Source organism: Pyrus communis, chromosome 16 (genome assembly GCF_041283825.1).
Source record: "Pyrus communis isolate YQ-2024b chromosome 16, ASM4128382v1, whole genome shotgun sequence".
NCBI lineage: Eukaryota > Viridiplantae > Streptophyta > Magnoliopsida > Rosales > Rosaceae > Pyrus > Pyrus communis.
The window spans coordinates 3906455-3926129 of record NC_142580.1 but is presented as its reverse complement, the minus strand read 5'-3'; the positions used below and the strand labels follow the sequence as shown (position 1 = coordinate 3926129).

General features: G+C 37.4%; 2 protein-coding genes across 19 annotated transcripts; one reads left to right on the top strand and one right to left on the bottom strand.

Moving 5' to 3' along the window:
- Window positions 1-318: 318 nt before the first annotated feature.
- On the bottom strand, window positions 319-9142 carry LOC137731762 (histidine kinase 3-like). Of its 2 annotated transcripts, none has more exons than XM_088687056.1 (11): window positions 8536-9130; window positions 5999-6280; window positions 5541-5710; window positions 5126-5338; window positions 4700-4922; window positions 4563-4614; window positions 4212-4438; window positions 3971-4069; window positions 2662-3782; window positions 2028-2386; window positions 319-1056 (listed from the first exon to the last, which is right to left on the bottom strand). In XM_088687056.1, exons 1-10 carry the CDS (start codon window positions 9034-9036, stop codon window positions 2065-2067), a joined length of 3210 nt encoding a protein of 1069 aa, XP_088543182.1. In that variant the 5' UTR covers window positions 9037-9130; the 3' UTR covers window positions 319-1056; window positions 2028-2064. The 2 variants fall into 2 exon arrangements, 1 of the variants encoding a protein (XP_088543182.1); XR_015957408.1 differs by lacking the exon at window positions 319-1056 and having other exon boundaries at window positions 2073-2386; window positions 2662-2799; window positions 2903-3782; window positions 8536-9142.
- A 1766-nt stretch (window positions 9143-10908) lies between these two features.
- LOC137732270 (disease resistance protein RPV1) lies at window positions 10909-18897 on the top strand. 17 transcript variants are annotated; one of them, XM_088688199.1, is made up of 11 exons: window positions 10909-11589; window positions 12810-13905; window positions 14153-14434; window positions 14593-15438; window positions 15557-16338; window positions 16670-16751; window positions 16829-17165; window positions 17359-17469; window positions 17953-18170; window positions 18357-18462; window positions 18600-18897. In XM_088688199.1, the coding sequence occupies exons 1-5, from the start codon at window positions 11057-11059 to the stop codon at window positions 16103-16105; spliced, it is 3306 nt and encodes a 1101-aa protein (XP_088544325.1). In that variant the 5' UTR covers window positions 10909-11056; the 3' UTR covers window positions 16106-16338; window positions 16670-16751; window positions 16829-17165; window positions 17359-17469; window positions 17953-18170; window positions 18357-18462; window positions 18600-18897. The 17 variants fall into 17 exon arrangements, with proteins under 17 accessions (XP_088544325.1, XP_088544324.1, XP_088544323.1 ...); XM_088688198.1 differs by having other exon boundaries at window positions 17953-18174; XM_088688197.1 differs by lacking the exon at window positions 16670-16751 and having other exon boundaries at window positions 17953-18174.
- The last annotated feature ends 778 nt before the right edge of the window (window positions 18898-19675 follow it).

Genomic DNA, 19675 nt, shown 5'->3' with positions numbered 1-19675 from the left:
CGGAGTACTGGACACCGACGTCTGGCCTGAGAGCAAGAGCTTCGATGACACCGGATTTAGACCCGTGCCCACCTCTTGGAATGGCACGTGCGAATCTGGAACCAACTTCAACCCATCGAGGAGTCCAAAGAATCCAAATCCCCACGCGACGACGACGGAGTGCCAACCAATTCGACGCCCTAGACAGGGGGCAGGCCAAAAACGCAGGTCTGACGATCTGGAGGCTGTCAAGCAGTAGATTTACGGTGGTGGGAAGATTTAGCAAGGGGAGAAGAGACGCTGATGGAGTGATGGCTAACAAATGGAGCAGCAGCTCTGTTGATTTTGAATGATATCTTCTTTGTATTACCGAGAAATGTCATGCGGATTACAAGGGAGTAAGAGCTATTTATGGAGATGAGCGCACCCATGCTTTTGTTATCAGCATGCAGCACGCATGCTTACAAAGACCCAAGGAATAAGCAATAACATTACAAAATGATGGACCCTAGGAGTAAACAATGACACCACTGACTCAACTCAAGGAATAAAAAATGACATATAAAGCAACACACCCATACTCTCTAGTTAGCAACAGCATCTGACAAGCAGCATAATGCATTCTGGCAGTACTAACAGCACTGACAGCAACCATACTATCAATATCACAAGCTCCTTCTTCTTCTTGTTTGAGGCTGTTGGCACAAAGTTATTGGGGTCAAGGAATCCCATTGCCCCCACCTTGGCTCCGCTCCTGTCCCTAAGCCACTGTAAGATATCCAAACCACATACTTGCACTCTGCTGAACTATCAGCGCTAGTGCTGCTAGGGTTACTGCTGGACTTGAGTTGTTCTAAGGTTTTGTTGTAGGGTTTGGTGTGGGGCCCACATTTCTTGTGGAGATGTTCATAACTTCTCAGTCTGGAGAGAAGATGAGAAGATGGACTTGGGGTGAAATTTTTCTGTATACATTGGATTGGTATCTGCTCAATCAAGAGGCTTCATCAAATCCAGGAGCAATTAGTCCATCTTGTAGCTTATCTTCGGGCATGTGGGTATGGTTAAAAAAATCATACTCTGCACATAGCAATTGAAAACAAGAAAGAAAGTAAGAAAGTGAGAGGTATATATAAATATATATATATATATATATGTATATATGTATAATTGAGGCTTAATTAAGGTTTAGAGTTTGGTCAAGGCTTAATAGTAAAAATTCCCCCTGAATTATCAAGAAAGTATCACTTTACCCCCTTCATTTGCAACCTAATAACCTACTTCCTTGTCTCTTAACGTAAATTTCGTTCACTGTCCATATTTGCTCTATGATGTCGACATAGCATCAATAATATGGCCGACATTTTGACGCAAGTCGAGCAGCCTTAATCAAAAGTTAACGAGAAATATATGCATTCAGTAAAAGTCCAGTAAAAGCAAAGTGATACAATCAGCATGCCGGAAAATTTAGGTGAAGTGTGGAACGATTTGAAACGAACGATGTTATATACATTAAGGGAGTGGAGGAGTGAGCTAAGCCTCACACTAGGTTATTCATAATAATATGATTCAAATCTGCCTTTAACGAGAATCGAACCTAAGACCTCTCATTTACACATAAAGAGGAATACCACTAGATCGTAGTACTAAGTGATGAAAACAATTTTAAACGAACTTAAAATTTAGTTTAAACTTCATAGCTTGTGCTCATTGAATCTATCCTTTATGTGCCTATGATTTGGTTTGATTTAGTGCAAATAGCAGTCATATTCAAAGTGTGTGAACTTTGCAATTACAAACTCACAAACAATAACAACAGATTTTTTTTTTTTTTTTTTTTTTGAAATTACTATTATTAGGGGAAAGGGGAGAGTTCAAAATTAGAGGAGAATAGTGAGTTTTGAAATCGGGATGCATGAGTAGAAACCAACATCGTATCCACAAGGATAATGGATCACGTGCTGAGAAACAATAGATTCAAATGAGATTGATTGATGCATTAGATATAGTCCCCCATTGATAGTAACAAAATTAAAACAATGAACACATACCAATCTCAAATGGAAACCTGCCCATCTTCTAAACCTTCTAACATCCTTCTGAAACTGCCAATCCAATCCCAGTCCTCTCCCCATTCCCCACACCTCTATAAACTTGTAGTCTTGTAGATAGGAACAAACGGGAAACTTCGCGATAAAGCTGGTCAGTTTCGAATGGTTTTGAAACATATCCATCCATTCCGCACTTTGTGCATTCTTCATGGGTAGACTCAATTACATCAGCAGTCATGGCCAGAATGGGTACATGCCATGCTTGAATACCTTCATAATCCTCCACATTAAGTTCGCCATGTTGAATACTGTTGCTGATATTGCATTCCGTGTCACGTATTCTCCTTGTAGCTTCAAACCTGTGGGAAGAAATGAAACTTATAAATGTAGTGACCAAATTTATCCAGGATAGCTAAAACGGATCCAAATTACCAAAAAGGGCCAAGTATACAACCGAAAGAGAGATTTTATGAATTAACTACACACGGCTACCTTCTATATAAGATGACTTGCAAAAACTGAACTTGCTAAGAAACCTCGCGCATTAAATATTATTTTTAGATCTTTTCTTACATTTCAGCAAGGTTTTCAAAACCGAAAGCTTTCCAAAGTTCAAAACTAAAGCATCACTCACCCATCCATCTCTGGCATCTGGATATGCATGAAGCAGGCATCAAAATGGTGGGGCGGCTTAAGCAATAAGATTGCCCTTTTACCATTGTCTGCACATTCCACCAATGCCCCATGCTTTTCCAAAGCATCGGCAGCTACTCTGAGATTCACATTATCATCATCAATAATAAGAATTCTTCTGCATAACAGAAGGTCGCAGAGAGACAAACTTGGGAGCTCCCCGTTCCGGAGATTTGCCTTACCAGCTCCCATGGCTCTTTGCAGTGAGGCAGCGAGCATGCTTGCCATGAGAGGCTTCATGATGACCGTTGGGGTAGGGACACCTGAAGTTGCAGAGCTTATTCTGCATGAGGTAATAGAGTTGGTAAGAATGAACAGGTTCGGAGGAACCTGTCCAACAATTTTCCTTAAATTACGGACAAAGAGAGCTGAAGTTCCTGAATCTTTATCCCAGACTTCCTGTTCAACAAGGACCATATTGATAGTTGTACTCCCACAGTTTATGCTAGATAAACCCTCATACAAATCAGAAACTACTACAACACGAATTCCAAGCCGTTGTATATGGTATCTTGACATCTTGGCCCTAACAGGTCTTTGGTCCACTACTAATGCTGTCATGCCATTAAATTCTGAGGATGCAGCATTTGACTGGCTGCTGATTTGCTGGATCGTTAACTCATTTGAACTGGAGCTGGCATTGGTGAAAACAGCAGTAAATGTACATGTGGAACCAATCTTCGGAATGCTAACAAACCCGATTTCCCCTTTCATGAGGCTAACCGAACGCTGGCTTATCCGTATCCTCGTTTTAATTCCTCTATCTATATGTCCCAAATCCGTAGAAGGTGAGAAAACAAGATGTTGGGCTTCTAGAGGGAGGATTCCAACTCCTGTGTCCTCAACAGATACAATAATATGGATGAGGTCAGGTGACAATGAAAAACGGCTCGCAGATCCATTTTGACCAAAACATCTATATCCTCCCCAACTGCGGCGTCTATCTGCAACGGGGAAACCACTCAAAGTGTTCTTCGGTGATGATTCAGTCTCAACATCTATTGAGCCGATCAGCTCCTCGACAAGATGAACCGTGACAAAGATGTGTCCTTCCTCTGTTAACTGTAAATAAAATAAACAGTGTCATTGCCATTTATACAGAACGCAGTGGCTTAAATGGATTTAAATTCCCGTATTTAACAAAGCCTCATATACATATATGAATACATACAGATATCCAGGGGTAAATTTATCCACTCTCATCATTTTACTCTCTTTAACAAATAGTTGAGAACCCACTAGACACTTACTTTGATTGAATTCCACATGAGATTGGTGATAACATTCCGAAACCTTCTGGGATCACCAATAAGCATATCAGGAACCTGATCTGAGATGTATACCGCCCACTGCTCTTCCCAAAAATTTGGTCATGCAAATTTCAAAAGTTCAGTTAATGGACAATGAAAACTTATAGCAGAGAACCACACGTAAAACAGTGCAAGATGTGTTTTGTTCTGGGGAAGTGGCGGGGGTGGAAACGTTATTTACCTCTACTTTTTCATGATACTCCGTCTTAAAGCAGGACAGAACATCATCCAGAATAGGTCGCAGATAAAAACGCACTGCCTCAAGCTTCGGGTCCAGGAGTCCAATTGCAAGTGATTCCGGGAATCCTTTTGCAAGTGAGAGTACACGTCTTCCACAACTCTGGGCAGTTTGGATATAATCTAGTTGAGTATCATCCAGGTTTTTGTCCATTAGCATTTGTGACTTTCCTGAAAAGGAACGGAATTGTCAAAGTTCAGCAAGCTTTCTTTTGGCTGTAGTTTTGCTCTAAAATCTTCAGCAATGCAGGTACATGATTTTAACCAAATAACAGCACCAGTCTTGCGAACTCACCTAGGACATGATTCACTTGGGTTCTGATCCCGTGAAATACAGTTGCAAGAAACTGCAGAGGATTAAGATCTGATTAGGCACAAGCATAGTTCAATTCCCAACAAAATTTCCCTGCATTAACTAAAGTCAGAAAGTACCTGAAAATAGGCAATATCAGCTGCCTCGGCCTGTTTCTTGAGCTCCATCATCTCAGCTGCCTTGGCCTGTTTCTCGAGCTCCGTCATGTTATGGAAATCATTCTCCACGTTGGCAATCCTGTTTACAGTTGCATAGAAAATGTAGCCAACAAGCAATGCAATTGTGAGGATCCTAATGTTAGTCGTAATGGCCAACCACGGCCATGGTGGCTTATGTTTGAACCTGCAGAACGAAGAATCTCAGCTTCTGAATACAGTTCTACAAGAATTTCTAGATGCCTAGGTCCCTCAGAAACAGTGTGATAACAATAAGTAAGACAAACTTTAACATTTCCTAGTCTAGTCCCATTACCAAAGACCATGGAGAGGCCTATATAACATAGAAGCTCAAGCCTAAAAGTATAAGGCACAAGACTTAGTGGTTACCTGCACCGCATCTCATGGTTCCTTAAGGGATCTCCAAAACTTAAGGAGCTGATGTGCTGCAATCCATCATCCGACACATTTGAACCATACATCCTGATTGGATGCGACTGATTGGTTGTGTCATACACGTTCACAAGGATGGTTTGCTTGCTAGCGAGTTGTTGAAGTAACTTCTCCACTAGTGACTCAATATGAAAGACTCCACCGAGATACCTGGTTGGCAGAAACAACAGGATTAAAAAAACTTCTCTAAAGTATAACCACTCTGAATATTACGAGTCCAGCAAAGCAATTCTGTCTGCTGACATCCCTTCAAGGCCTTGACGACACCAAAAAGGAATGTGGACATGCTTTTTATCGGCGGAAAACTTGTATTATTCTTTTAATAACATGTTCTCATTCAAAGAAAGCATACCCAACAGTCGCTTGAATTCTTTCATTTGGAGTTGCATTTGAGGGCAGATAGCTTTTGTAGACGGCAAACGTCAGTATTACTCCAAGTCTCTTTGTTTTAAGCAGCCGAAAAGGAGCAGTTAGAACCCCCTTTCCTGATTCTCTTGCACGCAACACGTTTTGTCGATCTTCCTGTTGAAACGCACATGAACGAAACTTCACTAGTGAGGATTGCAAATCAGGAAACCAAAATTTTCTAGATAGCATGAGACAATGTTAAGAGCTTTCTAAATTTCAAATATAAAGGTACCATCATCTAAATTTTGGATACATCAGGACTGCTAAGTAAAAGTAAAAGATCCTAGATAACTACTAATTAACGAGCTGCTTAATTAAGATAATAGAATTCGATTGGATCTACCGGTATAGTTGATAAATGAATCGTAACAAGTTGACGAAATAAACTAGATAAGGAAATACCTTCCCGGACAGCATATCAAAAGAGATGACATGTTTAATGGTATCCTGTGCAAATATAACAGGAGCATATTCTTCCTGAACTGGGAAAGGTTCCAAGGCTTCTGGGGCATAGTCATTCTTATGAACCAGGCTTTGTTCGAGGGTATCCATTCTCTTGATAGTCCAGCCCTGCTGCTTCTCAAATTCTTCTTTTTCCGAGCGGAGCACCCTTACAGCATATGCCACGCCGCTTGTGAGGGGTCTCTCGAAAGCAGTTCCTTCAATGTACCGCGCAAAAGTTTTCTGCAGGTTCCGAAAGTTAGGATGTTCTATCAACTAGATAACTAGCATCATAGCTACAGAAAGCTCAGATCTGAATTTCTGAAACTAAAGTAAGCTAAACATATCAAATTAACACCGGTTGAGAAACCGCTGCAAACTTCTTCCAATTTAACGCTTTCAAGCAAAGCCCCACATGAACAAAATGCATCAACTAGCAAAACAGTACTAATTAACAGACACACAGATAGGTAGGTACTAGGTACTCATTAAGTACCCTCAATAAATATCAATCCGAGTGACATAAAACACCAATGCTAAGGAGAGGGAACATTTTTGCTCAACACCCTCCTATAAGCCTGCCACGTGTCCTTTTTAAAACTATAGTTAAAAACACTTTATTAATTTAAAATATATATATATATATATAATTAAAATTAATACAAGGAAGTAAAATATCACGGTAGCCGAACTCAATCACGACTCGCCGGCGGCAGCCACCTCAACCACCTCACCTCCTTGCCGCCGTCCAACCCCTTCTCTCCAGCCTCTCTTTCTTCTTCCCCCGTCCTCTCTCTGGCTGCTGACTGAGAGAGTCAGACCCGGCCCTCTCTCGACATATATATATATATATATATATATATTGAAGTGCAGTCGAATCGGATATGTTGAGTTCATGATTCTGCTACCTGTGTTTCTATTTGTGCCAACAATGGTACTGGAAAATTTTGAAAAAAGAAGAAGCTTTCTTGATGTTGCTGTATAATGCGTTGCGAAATCATATTTTTGTCTAGTGGGTTAATTTTGGTGAAATATGTTGCCGGATGTCGCCCTCGAATCTTAATTTGGCTTGTTGTTATTAGACAATCCTGTTTATACACAACAATTCAGTATAAATTGAAGTGCAGAAAGCGGCCTGCAGAAGAAGGGACGCACAAATTTTGACTTGGGGTAGAAGAAAGGACTCACAACTTTTTTTAATATTAAATTATTTTTTCTTTCCTCATTAAGTTTTAAGAGATTGTTAACTATATTTTAAAAAAGAAAAAATTAGTATCCGGTTCCTAATTACTAATGTTTATTGACTAAGACCTTATTAATTTTTAAATTTTAATTGAAGTCCCTAGCATTAATGTGATAATGAATTTTCATGTTTATTACATAATTTTTTAAAATAAAAATCAGTAATTGATTTAGGGTTTTAATACTCACACCTCTATTAAACTCCTAATTAATTTTCAATTCAAACATGTCAAAAAAAAAAATAGAATAAGTTTGTACCCGTTAGTTTTTTTATAAAAAGATTCTCAATTTTTTAATATGAAATGTACCTATTCAAATAATTTTTAATTTTTTAATCTTAAATGTACCCATTCTTAAATATACAAATTTGTTATATGTAAAATGTACCTTTTTAAATATAAAATGTACTCAATTTTTCAATATAAAATCCATTCAAAAATTTTAATCAATTTTTAAACTTATATAGGCACATTTTTTTCCATTGATTTGAGAATGTATCAATGTCAAGTTTAATCGAAGAAATTTGCAAATGTTATTAAGCCCAATATCTTTTTTGTTCCTGTGGTTTTGAAGAATGTACCCATATTTTATTACAATAATTTTTTTTGTTGTTTGTTAATTTTGATGAATATACCTATATATATATATATGTATGTATGTTTATATATACACACACAATATAATAGAGAGTATAATTTATATTTTATTATTTTTAATCCCATAAATTATGGATTTTATTTAAAATCTCATTAATATAAACAAATACAAATTTCAATTTTTAATTTTTAATTTAAAAACTATAGTAACTTACATTGTTACATGAATGTCAGGGAATTCGATAAAAAACTAAAAACAGACAAGGTTTCAATAAATAAACATTGATAGTTAGGGACCGTATCCAAAGCGTTCCTTAAAAAAAAGACTAGTGGTAGACTTAGAAATAGGTGGTGACTATTCACCAAAGTTAATAGTGGTGAGAAAAAATGCTCTACTAAAGAGATATTCTCAAAAGTGAGATTTTTCATAGACTCTGCCAACTCATATTTTTTACACAATATTTCATAATGTTAAAATAAAAATTGATATTAAATTGTGATAGAGATTTCATGAAAAATCACACTTTAAAAATCTACTTCAGCATTTCTTTACATCAAAAGCACCACTGACAAACACCAATTCCAACATATTTACCATCCTAATAAAAATACATATATACCATCCTAAAATTGCTCAACTTTGACAGATGATATCTTTACCTGATCAATGGCCGAAGGGTACTTTCCGTCGTGGAATGTCGAGATCAGCATCGACATGGCCTGAATATGATTCATGCTGACATTAAATTGATCCTCCAACATCCTCGCCCTCTCATCACACATCCTTTCAAGAGTCACCTTCTTCTTCTCACTGGCCTGTGAGCTGATGAACGGGAAGATCCAGAGGCTCACAATTGTCCACCCAACCACCCACAAAAACACAAGCTTCCTCCACCACGTTTTTCGGACTCTCTTCAGCCCGATATACTGGTAGTAATGCTGGCGGGTCTTGCTGATGTTCAGTGGGATTTTCTTCCACCATTTGAGGCACATATTGGCAGCTTCACCAAGCAAACGTAGCTTGGTGTCTGTCACAATCCCATCAGTGAGGTACCAGTTCATGTAAATTACAAATATAATCGAGCAACATAGCATCCAAAACAGACACCCCACCTTCAAACCGAACCCAAATACAGGGAAGAAACTCATCCACCACAGCATTAAACCAAGCAAGTTGACCGAGACATTGCCAAGAGTTGAAATTTATATTTGCTAGCAGAAAAAACACTGACCATATGTGAGAGAGTACTGTTCACAAACATTGAAATGGCAGATTTGGCCCTGCTTGGTTTGCATAATTTCTTTTTTGCCTGGGTTAATTTAATCTTCCACACCGTTCCGTGATCCATATTTTATCAGTTTCATTCATACCTCCTCGACCGCTTCATTCGTCATTGCGAATCGAATCTAAAGTTTCTCAGAGCTTCATTTGTTCCTCCTCCACCGCTTCATTCTTGCTCCACCGCCAATCGAAAGCTAAAATTATTCATCCAAATCAATTTCAGTTCACTCAAATCCCTAGAACCCTAAAACTCAAATTTCTCCAGATCGTCCTGATATTGAAGGGCAAACCCAAAACCCAGATCCCTAACTCAATCAATCTGTTCATCGACTCTTCATGCATAATTACAACATGATTTCATAATCATAATTACAACATCACTCACTGTCTCCGAATTCCAAATTTAGGTAAAAACAATGACAAATGATTGAAAAGCATGATGTTTTCAAAATTATTTAGTTGGTAGTTCTACTCAGTGATTCAAATCGAAGGACTCCAATTGTCATTTATCCTTCTATTAATAACGAGGAACCCGTGGAAACCATGATCCCTCTTCTGGGGAAAATTGCGCCCCCCAACACATGGGGCAAAATCAGGTGGCTTGAGAGTGTTTTACAGATAGAATATTGTAATTGAATCATCATTTAAGTTACAGTTTAACAAAAAATATAGAAATACTACTTGTCCTTGATAGTAGTTATATGCATGTAGTGTTGTGAAATAAATATTATGTGTTTGTAGTAAATTTTTTTAAGAGATAAGTACACACGTATACATAGATTTTTGTTAAAACGAATCATATGCATGATATCTTTTTTTACTGTGAATGACCATATTCTTTCTCATACATTATTGTACAAACAATCTATGTGGTAGATAGATTAACTAATTTTTCTGTTACAACATGATCTATTCGTTTTACTTGCTAATTTTTATATTCATTATTCACATGCAGCGTATGAAAAATTATAACTAATTTTTGTTAGATGTTTTATTTGGGTGATCTAATTTGTAACAGAGGACCCACATAGAAAAAAAACTAGATCTCAAACAGTACAGAATCATTGAAGTTCAGCACCAAAAAAGTTGGATAACAGTGACAAACAGAAGCGGTTTCTAAAGTGCTCTGAGTAAAGTGCTTATCAGTTTTGTAAAGTGCTTTCCTGTTCCCCATTACCGCCAAGTCAGTCATTGCATTAGTTAATTGACTCCAATATATTTGAGGTCGTTACCGACATATATAATCATATCATAGTTTCTTTTCTCTTCCCCTAGAGCCAAGTCAGTCATTGCATGCAATTTCCAGGCAGTACTCCAAGTCCCAGTCACATAAAAAGACACTGTTAGCTCCCTTGTCCTTTCAACCGTCAATAACGCTTTGAAATTTGAAAACATATGAGTCATTTAATGTCCCTTGTTCTTTCAAATTTCAATCTAATGTATTATTAATAGTTGAATAGTTGTAATTATGGCCAAATTAAGAATCTTTTGAATAGCCTCTGTCTTTTCGTGGTCCTTTCGTTCCTTTTTTACTCTCTTTAGGAGGCAGATTGTGTGATCTTCTCATTTTCATACTTTTTTTCATGCTCTCCTATTATATGTGATTACAGATATGTGATTAAAGTTAAGGTACATCAATATTTTATATTAATTTTTTATAAAAATAATAAAATAAAAAATAATAAAAATATAAAATGTTAACATGTCTTATCCATGATCATACAAATAAAAAGCATGAAGAAAGTATGGAAATAGAAGGCCAGACACCTCTCTCTCTCTCTCTCTCTCTCTTTCGGCAGTGTCTTGATTCCACATGCGAACACACACACACACAACCACTGCCATTTTTTTTCAATCGTGATCTGAACCACTGCAGTACCATAAACGGTGGATACCAACATGACAGCCCACGAAACCTCCTCTTCATCCTCCTTCAAGGCAAAACTTTGGAATTACGACGTGTTCTTGAGCTTTAGCGGTGTAGACACGCGCAATGGCTTCACGGACCACCTCCACGCGGCATTAACAGACAGGGGATATCAGGCTTATATCGATCAGAACGATCTAAAAAGAGGGGAGGTAATAAAACCGGAACTGTCCCGGGCAATTGAAGAGTCGAGAATCTCTATCATTATCTTCTCAAAGAGGTACGCAGATTCAACTTGGTGTCTTGATGAGCTGGTGAAGATCATGGAGTGCAGATCCAAACTGGGGCGACATGTTTTGCCAATATTCTATCACCTTGATCCTTCGCATGTCAGGAAGCAGAACGGAGATCTAGCCGAAGCATTCCAGAAGCACGAAGAGGGCATCGGTGAAGAAAAAGATGACAAGAAACGTGAATTTAAACAAGAAAGGGTAAAGCAGTGGAGAAAGGCTCTTACCGAAGCTGCAGATTTGGCTGGCCACCATCTTCAAATCACTGACAATGGGTAATCATTCAGCTGCTTTTCAAGATTTGAAAACTATTAGAGAATGACTTATTGATCTCTCATATAATTAACATGCTTTAATTATCATTTTACAAAAGCTAAAATTAATTAGCATGATTACGTGAATATCATATATAAAACCCAAACCGTAATTGGAGTTTAATTAGTGAATGATTTTCTTTCTTTTATTCAAGTTGGTCACAAAATCACATATTAGCCGGGTAAGAGCGAGTAGTTTGGAGAACCTACGGTTTGAATCGCAGCTATGGCTGCGAAATGGTGGCGGGGCTAGTTTTTCTTTTTTTCATTTGCAGAAAGGTGAGAGAGAGCAAAGAGTGAATTTTTAGTCCGAAATTCTTCTGGGTTAAATTTCTAATCCGAAATTATTATAGAATGAATTTAGGATTCTGATGAGGTGGCCAGGCTTGTGAGGAAGAAAGAAATGAAAAGGTTTGAATTTTCAGAGCTTATAGGCCATTGATGGACATAAAAAAAAAGGAGATTTAAAGAGATTTTTTTGGGGGGGAATCGGTGAGGCTTATAGGGAGTAAGTGGAGAGATGCAGTTCATCTGAAACTCCCTAGGATTAAGTCGTACAAATTGAAAATATCTGGAACGGATTATAATGGAAATGAGATTTTAATGGGCTTGGTGAAGCCTGGAAGGGTTTGAGTTCTTCTGGAACTCTCTTGAAATGGGATTTCGATGGGTTGGTGGGAGCTGTGTTGAATGAAGTGAAAATATCTTTGGTTAAAAAGAATAAAATATTAATAAAATGATTAGAAAGTAACAAAAAAGTATAAAAGGTTTAAAAATAAGTTTGTCCGTGACTTAGTCTGACATTACACCAAATGCTTTATTATTCTTATATTACTTGGTTCATGCTAAGCCAATTCAGTTTAGTCATTGAAACTAGTTCGGTCTGAAATTGTCTAGTGCAACAAACACAGTTCACAGTGCTAGGGGAAGGGAAGGAAACAATGGTGCAAATGTAATTACATTGAAATTGAGGGTCCATTCCATAAAAAACATGAATAGTGCAATCTATTTTCCTACTTTAGACTTAAGTCATATATGTGTATCTACATATATATATATATATATATATATATATATATATATATATATATATATATGAAGGGAAAAAAAATGTTTATTTACTAATAGCTGCTGTTGAACTTTCATTGAGTCTAGCTAGTCCTTACCAATTCATTTTTCAGGCGCGAAGCAAAACTTATTAGAGAAATTGTTGATAAGATTATAGAATGGCTTCCAAGCGCAAACAAATTACATGTGGCCAAGCACCAAGTTGGAATTAGTTCTCGCATTCAAGATATTATCAGGCATCTTTTAAGTGGTGGATCAAATGACGTTGTCATGGTTGGAATTTGGGGGATGGGTGGACTAGGTAAAACAACAGCTACCAAAGCCATTTATAACCATGTTTGTCATAAGTTTGAATTCAAAAGTTTCCTTGCCGACGTTAGTGACACTGGAAATAAACATGGTATGGTTCACTTGCAAGAAAAACTTATTTTTGACATCTTGAAAAAGAAAAAGAAGTCTCAAATAAGCAGTGTTGATGGAGGTATCAGTCTGATAAAACAACATTTTCAACATAGAAGGGTACTTGTCATCATTGACAACATAGATGAAGTGGAACAACTAAATGCAATAGCTGGAAATCATGATTGGTTTGGTCCAGGAAGTAGAATTATCATAACGACACGAGATGAACATTTGCTAAAGCAAGTGGATAAGACATATCCGGCTCAGAAATTGAATAAGGGAGAAGCTCTGGAGCTCCTTAGTTGGCATGCATTTGGAAATAGTTATCCGAATGAAGGATATCTTGAACTCTCACAAAAGGTTGTTTCTTACTGTGGAGGTTTGCCACTAGCCCTTGAAGTTTTAGGTTCTTTTTTAAATAAAAGAACCATACCAGAGTGGAAAGATCAATTGGAGAAATTGGAAAAAACTCCTTATGAAAAAATAGTAAAACCATTAAGAATAAGTTTTGACGGGCTAGATGATACACAAAAAGCTATCTTCCTTGACATAGCTTGTTTTTTTATTGGATGGAACAAAGACTATGTCGCAAAAGTATTCGATGGATGTGATTTTTTTCCTACAATAGGAATCAATGTCCTTCGTGAACGATGCCTTGTAACTATTGAAGACAACGAGTTGAATATGCATGATTTGCTTCAAGAAATGGCCAAAGTAATTATTTCTGAAAAATCCCCTGGTCACCCTGAAAAATGGAGTAGGTTGTGGAATCCTCAAGAGGTCACCGCAATATTGGAAAATGAATTTGTAAGTACATTCCCAATAAAATTTTGTATTAATGCGTCGTACAAGAAAAGTATATATGTAACACACGTATGTCTATTATACATTAAGCAACATTCATGTGTAAATATATGCGGTTGCACAAGGAAAGCTCAATTAGCCAACAATACTTGTATATATTCAACATACGTGATTTTGCCTAATGAATAATAATACACGTAAATATATTTCAAACAATCCGTTTCTTACTGGTATAAACTTTTGTTAACAGGGAACTGAAGAAGTTGAAGGACTTGCTCTAGATAATTCTTTTTCGTATGACATGTCGAGCTTCAGTACAGAAGCATTTGCCAATATGAAGAAACTGAGATTGCTTCAGCTCAACAACGTAAAGCTCAATGGAGAATACAAACATCTTCCCAAAGAGTTAGTATGGTTGTGCTGGCATAGATTCCCTTTAGAGTCCATACCAGATGACTTTTTTAATCAACCAAGACTAGTTGTTTTAGAGATGCAGTATAGCCAATTGGTACAAGTTTGGAAGGGTTCCAAGGTACGTACAATCAATTACACATTATGATGTTCAGTTTTTATTTGTTTTTGGATTTCCTTCATTTTTTTCCTCTTTTTTTTTTTTTTTTTTTTTTTTCTTTGGTTTGAGATCTTCCTTTTGAATATTTATTTCAATTTTTCTTTTGTTTTCTATAACAGTTGCTTCAGAAGTTAAAAATTATTCATCTCAAGTGTTCCCATTTCTTAACTCAATCACCAGACTTTTCACAAGTCCCAAATCTTGAAGAGTTGATATTGGAACATTGTGTCAGTCTGTCTGAGATTCACCCCTCCATTGGTCATCTTAAAAGACTTTCTTTGGTGAACCTTCAAGGATGCAAAGTGCTTATCTCGCTTCCAAGGGATTTCTATAAGTCGACATCTGTTGAAACTCTTTATCTTAATAACTGTTCAAATTTCAGAGAACTGCATGAGGATTTAGGGGGGATGACATCATTGAGAATACTTGAAGCAAATTTAACATCAATAAGACAAGTACCACCTTCCATAGAAAGATTGAAGAATCTCACTCGTTTATCCCTACATGGTGTGAAAAGTATTCATTTGCCCTCTTCATTACACGGCTTAAACTCTTTAAGAGAATTAGATCTCTCATTTTGCGAATTAGCTGATGATCCAAACCTAAGGGATCTTGGGAGTCTAATTTCTTTACAACATTTGGATCTTGAATGGAATAATTTTCATACCCTACCCAGCCTGAGTGGTCTTTCAAAGCTTGAAACATTGAGGTTAAGTGGATGCAAATATCTTCATACAATCCTTGATTTACCGACAAATTTGAAATTTCTGTATGCGTTTAATTGCCCTGCATTGGAAACGATGCCCAATTTTTCAAAAATGTCAAATATGAGAGAACTGAAAGTAAGTAATTCAACCAAACTCATTGAGGTACCAGGCTTGGATAAGTCATTAAACTTCATGACATGGATTAGTATGCAAATGTGTCCCAATCTCACAGCTGATTTGCGGAAGAACATTCTACAGGTATCTCTCTCTCTCTCTCTCCTAAGTTTTAAATGCCTTCCTATCGTGCGCATGCACATGCAAACACACATGTACGTGTATATATATTTACATGACACTTGCATTTTTGTATATACAGGGATGGACTTCTTGCGGACTTGGTGGTATATCTCTCCATGGGAATTATATTCCCGATTGGCTAGAGTTTGTCAATGATGGCAATAAAGTCAGTTTTAATATTCCTCCGAGTGATGGTCGTAATTTTGAAGGGCTGACTGTATTGTGCATTTACCGCTCAGGCAATAGAATTGATCGTCATCTTCCTCTTGACGTTACTGTTATAAATAATACCAAGCGTACTATGTTACGGGCCTACATAGGCGTAACAGATTGGGAGGAGCTAATATATGAAGACGATTATCTATGGCAGGGACAATTATCTAACGATAAGCTCAATTTGCAAGGCGGGGATAAAGTTGATATAATTTTTGAAGACTCTTTTGCGAGTTTGCATCCTGATTATTATGTGACAATGAAGAAAACAGGGGTTAATCTAGTATGGGACAAACCTATGATGGAAAATATGCATGATTTGGACGAAGCCAGTTATGTTTTTGACCCACATCCAGCTCGGTTCTATGATGCATCTGATAATAATCATCCCATAATCAAGAATCACAACAGATGACAGAAATGGAAGAAAAAAAAAAAAATTTGAAGTGAAAGCATCATCTCTGGAATAAATCACACCCAGATCGGTTCTATGGTCAGGCACGATCAAGGCAGTGATGCGTCGTCAACATCAGGCTCATCCTCATCATCACATATATGAGTTCCTGGACTACAGATCACCACCAACTTAATCATCAGCAACAGCAAGTCGATTTTTCATACTTCTTTCAGATTCTTATGATTTTTCAAGTAAGTAATTGTTTTGAATTTTGAAGAAATATTGCATCCATAAACATTTCAACATTACAAAAATCAATATAAGACACGCATCCGATGATTCAAGAAATAACACTCGAATTCGCAAAAATACTTGCCCTACAAATGCACTCAACGTTTTTTTGTCAAATGCACGGTCTAATTTTACCGGCGTAACCATACTTAGTAGTCAACACTGGACATTACATAATCGAGTTACTTGTAAACATACTTGAACAGATAAGATACCACATCGATGATAAATACAACTTCATGGAGATAAAAACAACTCTTTTCCTTCTCTAGTTTAATCTTTCATTTTCAGGTTTAGGATGTGGTAGATAAATTCAATTATTCAAGCTAAGGGCTCAAGTCTATTCATCCCTGCCGTTCTATTTCTAGTTGAAGTAAAATACATAAGCTTACTCACCAGTACGACCCGTACCAATAAATTTGGTCTGACAACATCCTTGGTGTTGACCAGGAACACATCACCAATGTAAAGATGGTTCGGGGGAACATAAACACAGCATAACTCTTCGTCTCTGGAATAGCTCTGCAAAATAATTCTTTCAGTCCAACCAAGGGTACTGAAATTTTCTATAAAGCTCACCTGGGGATATGGCAGAACTAATCTGCTTGGAGGCATTGTATATATGACGAACAAACGGCATTCTTTTGATGAACCACTCTCCAAGGCCAGGACAGATGCACTGATATAAAAGTCAAGAATCCAGAGCCATACGGCTCTAATTCAAAGAGACATAACAATTCTGCGGTACACCTGACAAGTAATAAGTCAAGTAAAGCTGACAATTTAGGTAAGTGCAGATATGTGATCATTTTGTGTTATATGTGCATATATATTTGTATAATACATGGAAGCATCTCAATTAGGTGGTTTTCTTTGGGACTAACACTTCATTAAGAGTGGTAGTTGTGAAGCCTTGATTGATGATCACCATAATCATCTAATTAATTCTTACAAATTAAAATTTCCTGCCAAATGTGCAGAAACGAGCCTGTTGGCGGCTTGACATCTGGATCGCAAGTAAATGAGGAGCATCGGCGAGAACCAAGCACCGGGAGGGTAGTCGTCCTTGCAATTGGAGAGTGGAGTATCAGGTCACTGCTGCACAAAAGACTCTGCAATAAGAAAATCTTCCTAGCATTTGGAGTTTGTATTTTACCACTATATCGTGTGTACCGTAGTACCCAAATCAACGTAGACCAGGTGCCCCCACTCGTATCACACATTCTCATATGGTAGCCTAACTGAATATGAAATATACTTCCGCCATTGCATAACTGAAATACATAAAATCCTCTGAATTCATTTGCAACAGTTTTGAGCAGGAACTCTAATTTCCATCTTGTTGTCAGAGTTAAGAACCAGAAATGTCACTTGAAATAAACGGTTGTAGACCCACTGAAATCAACTGAGATTCTGCACCTTGTCAATACATTCAAAAACTTGGTCTTTGGCATCATCTAAAACATTTCTTCTTTTGAAACAATGAAGTCAGAGAGAGAACCAGACTTGCAATCATAATCCGTTTGAATTTCAACATCAGAATTGCTCTGTAAAGGTGTTTCATGTTTTTGCAGGATGACTGGACAAACTTGTTTGAATTGTTGATCCAATGTGCGTTGACATGATTCAGGGATTGAAACTGAAGACTGAACATTTTGTATGGGATAACAATCAGCATCAAAATGATCCTTCTGTGAGCAATTTGATGTGTAGGAAAATCAGGTGGTGGTGAATTAAGATATGAAGATGGCGGTGAGCCAAGAACTCCTGGTGAAAATTGAGGAAAAGACTTGTAGGTATTAAATCTTTCACCATTATTGTAACTGAACTGATCTTTACCACTATTAAATTCTATATTTCTTGATTGGTAAGATACAACAACGATTCACCAGTATAAAGGTGATTTGTGCGGCTAATCTCTACAACCTTATTACTTAACAGATTCTAACAATATTAACTCACTCTTATGCTTATCAAGTGACAAGTGTATCAATCCACACCATCCACACAAGAGTGGAAGCTCGAAAACTACTGGATAGGGAGGAGGGTGCAGAGTACATGGAAAACATTTTTCCACTTTACAGGTAACCGCTAACCCTCTGGTATTCAACGATGAAAAGTTATCCTATTCATTTGACTCGTCTTTTCTCTAAATATGCAAGTGGGTTTTCTTGCAGTTTATTCGGATACATCACTCTACATATGCTCATGTATGCTGCAGATGTATACTTCTGGAGGCGTTATCGTGTCAACTATGCCTTTATATTTGGCTTCAAGAAAGGAACTGAGCACAGTTACTGCGAAGTTTTCCTCCTTAGCACTGGTCTTGCAGTACTTTCTTGGGTGGTTTCCTGGCAAACTTACACTTGGACTTGAGTACTTAAAAATACAAGACTCTGACTAAATTGGCTCCTTTGGGCTTACTTCTTGTAATTTTTGTAAGTGCCAGAGTCTACGTTCAAATGCGTTTGTTACTCTTATTCACGTTGAAAATGGATATGGAGATAGATAGTTTCACTTGTTTTCTAGCTTATAATTTTCGTATAGTCTCCAGAAGATCATGTCTTCTGTGTGGAAGGATGCACTTGCAGATAGCATATCTTGTCTTGCCTCGTCAATTCTGTGATGAGAAGGATGTGAAGTACATTTGCAATGGTTTAAAGTACTTATCGACAATCGTTGCAGTTATTATACGAACTGTTTATGAAATGCAAAAGGGAAAGAACTCCTGGATGGTGGTAGCTTTGATTAGCCCCGCTGTTGCAACGACAATGAATACGTATCGGGACATCGTAATAGACAAGGGCCTTCTGCGAAAAACATCAAAGAACAAGCATTTGAGAGATAGGCTTCTAGTTTCACACAATACCGTATACTTTCCAGCCATGGTAAGGTTTAAGTGACGGAATCCGAGAGCGATGGGGTTTTGTGTTACAGTTTCTACCATTAATTCCCAGTATGTTTATGTGTGTTGGAATTTAAACTGCGTACCATTCATAAAATGACAATAACAACCATCATTTGCCTTCCTAGAGGTCATTCGTCGTGGCATTTGGAGCTTCTTCATGTAATTTTTCTCATGAAATTCAACATTGAGACTTTTTGCAGTTTTTGTCTCCAGTCGTTGCATCCTTTAAGTAGCTTATGCTTGAGAGGTTAACGTGTTCAATTTAATCAGGTTAGAGAACGAGCACTTGAACAATGTAGGCCAGTACTGCGCTTTCAAGTCAGTCCCTCTTCCTTTTGGTTACTACGATGCGGACGCTGACAAGGATGACTAAACATGACAGTCTCGCT

What these genes read in the sequence shown, in the direction of transcription:
- LOC137732270 (XM_088688197.1), top strand. Translation starts at nt 11,057, where the DNA reads ATGACAGCCCACGAAACCTCCTCTTCATCCTCCTTCAAGGCAAAACTT. An exon ending in CTTCAAATCACTGACAATGG is followed by an intron (nt 11,590 to 12,809) that starts GTAATCATTCAG and finishes TTCATTTTTCAG; the next exon opens with GCGCGAAGCAAAACTTATTA. An exon ending in AAGTTTGGAAGGGTTCCAAG is followed by an intron (nt 14,435 to 14,592) that starts GTACGTACAATC and finishes TTTCTATAACAG; the next exon opens with TTGCTTCAGAAGTTAAAAAT.
- LOC137731762 (XM_088687056.1), bottom strand. Translation starts at nt 9,036, where the DNA reads ATGCTGTGGTGGATGAGTTTCTTCCCTGTATTTGGGTTCGGTTTGAAG. An exon ending in CCAAGTGAATCATGTCCTAG is followed by an intron (nt 4,439 to 4,562) that starts GTGAGTTCGCAA and finishes GTTCCTTTTCAG; the next exon opens with GAAAGTCACAAATGCTAATG. An exon ending in CAGATGCCAGAGATGGATGG is followed by an intron (nt 2,387 to 2,661) that starts GTGAGTGATGCT and finishes TTCTTCCCACAG; the next exon opens with GTTTGAAGCTACAAGGAGAA.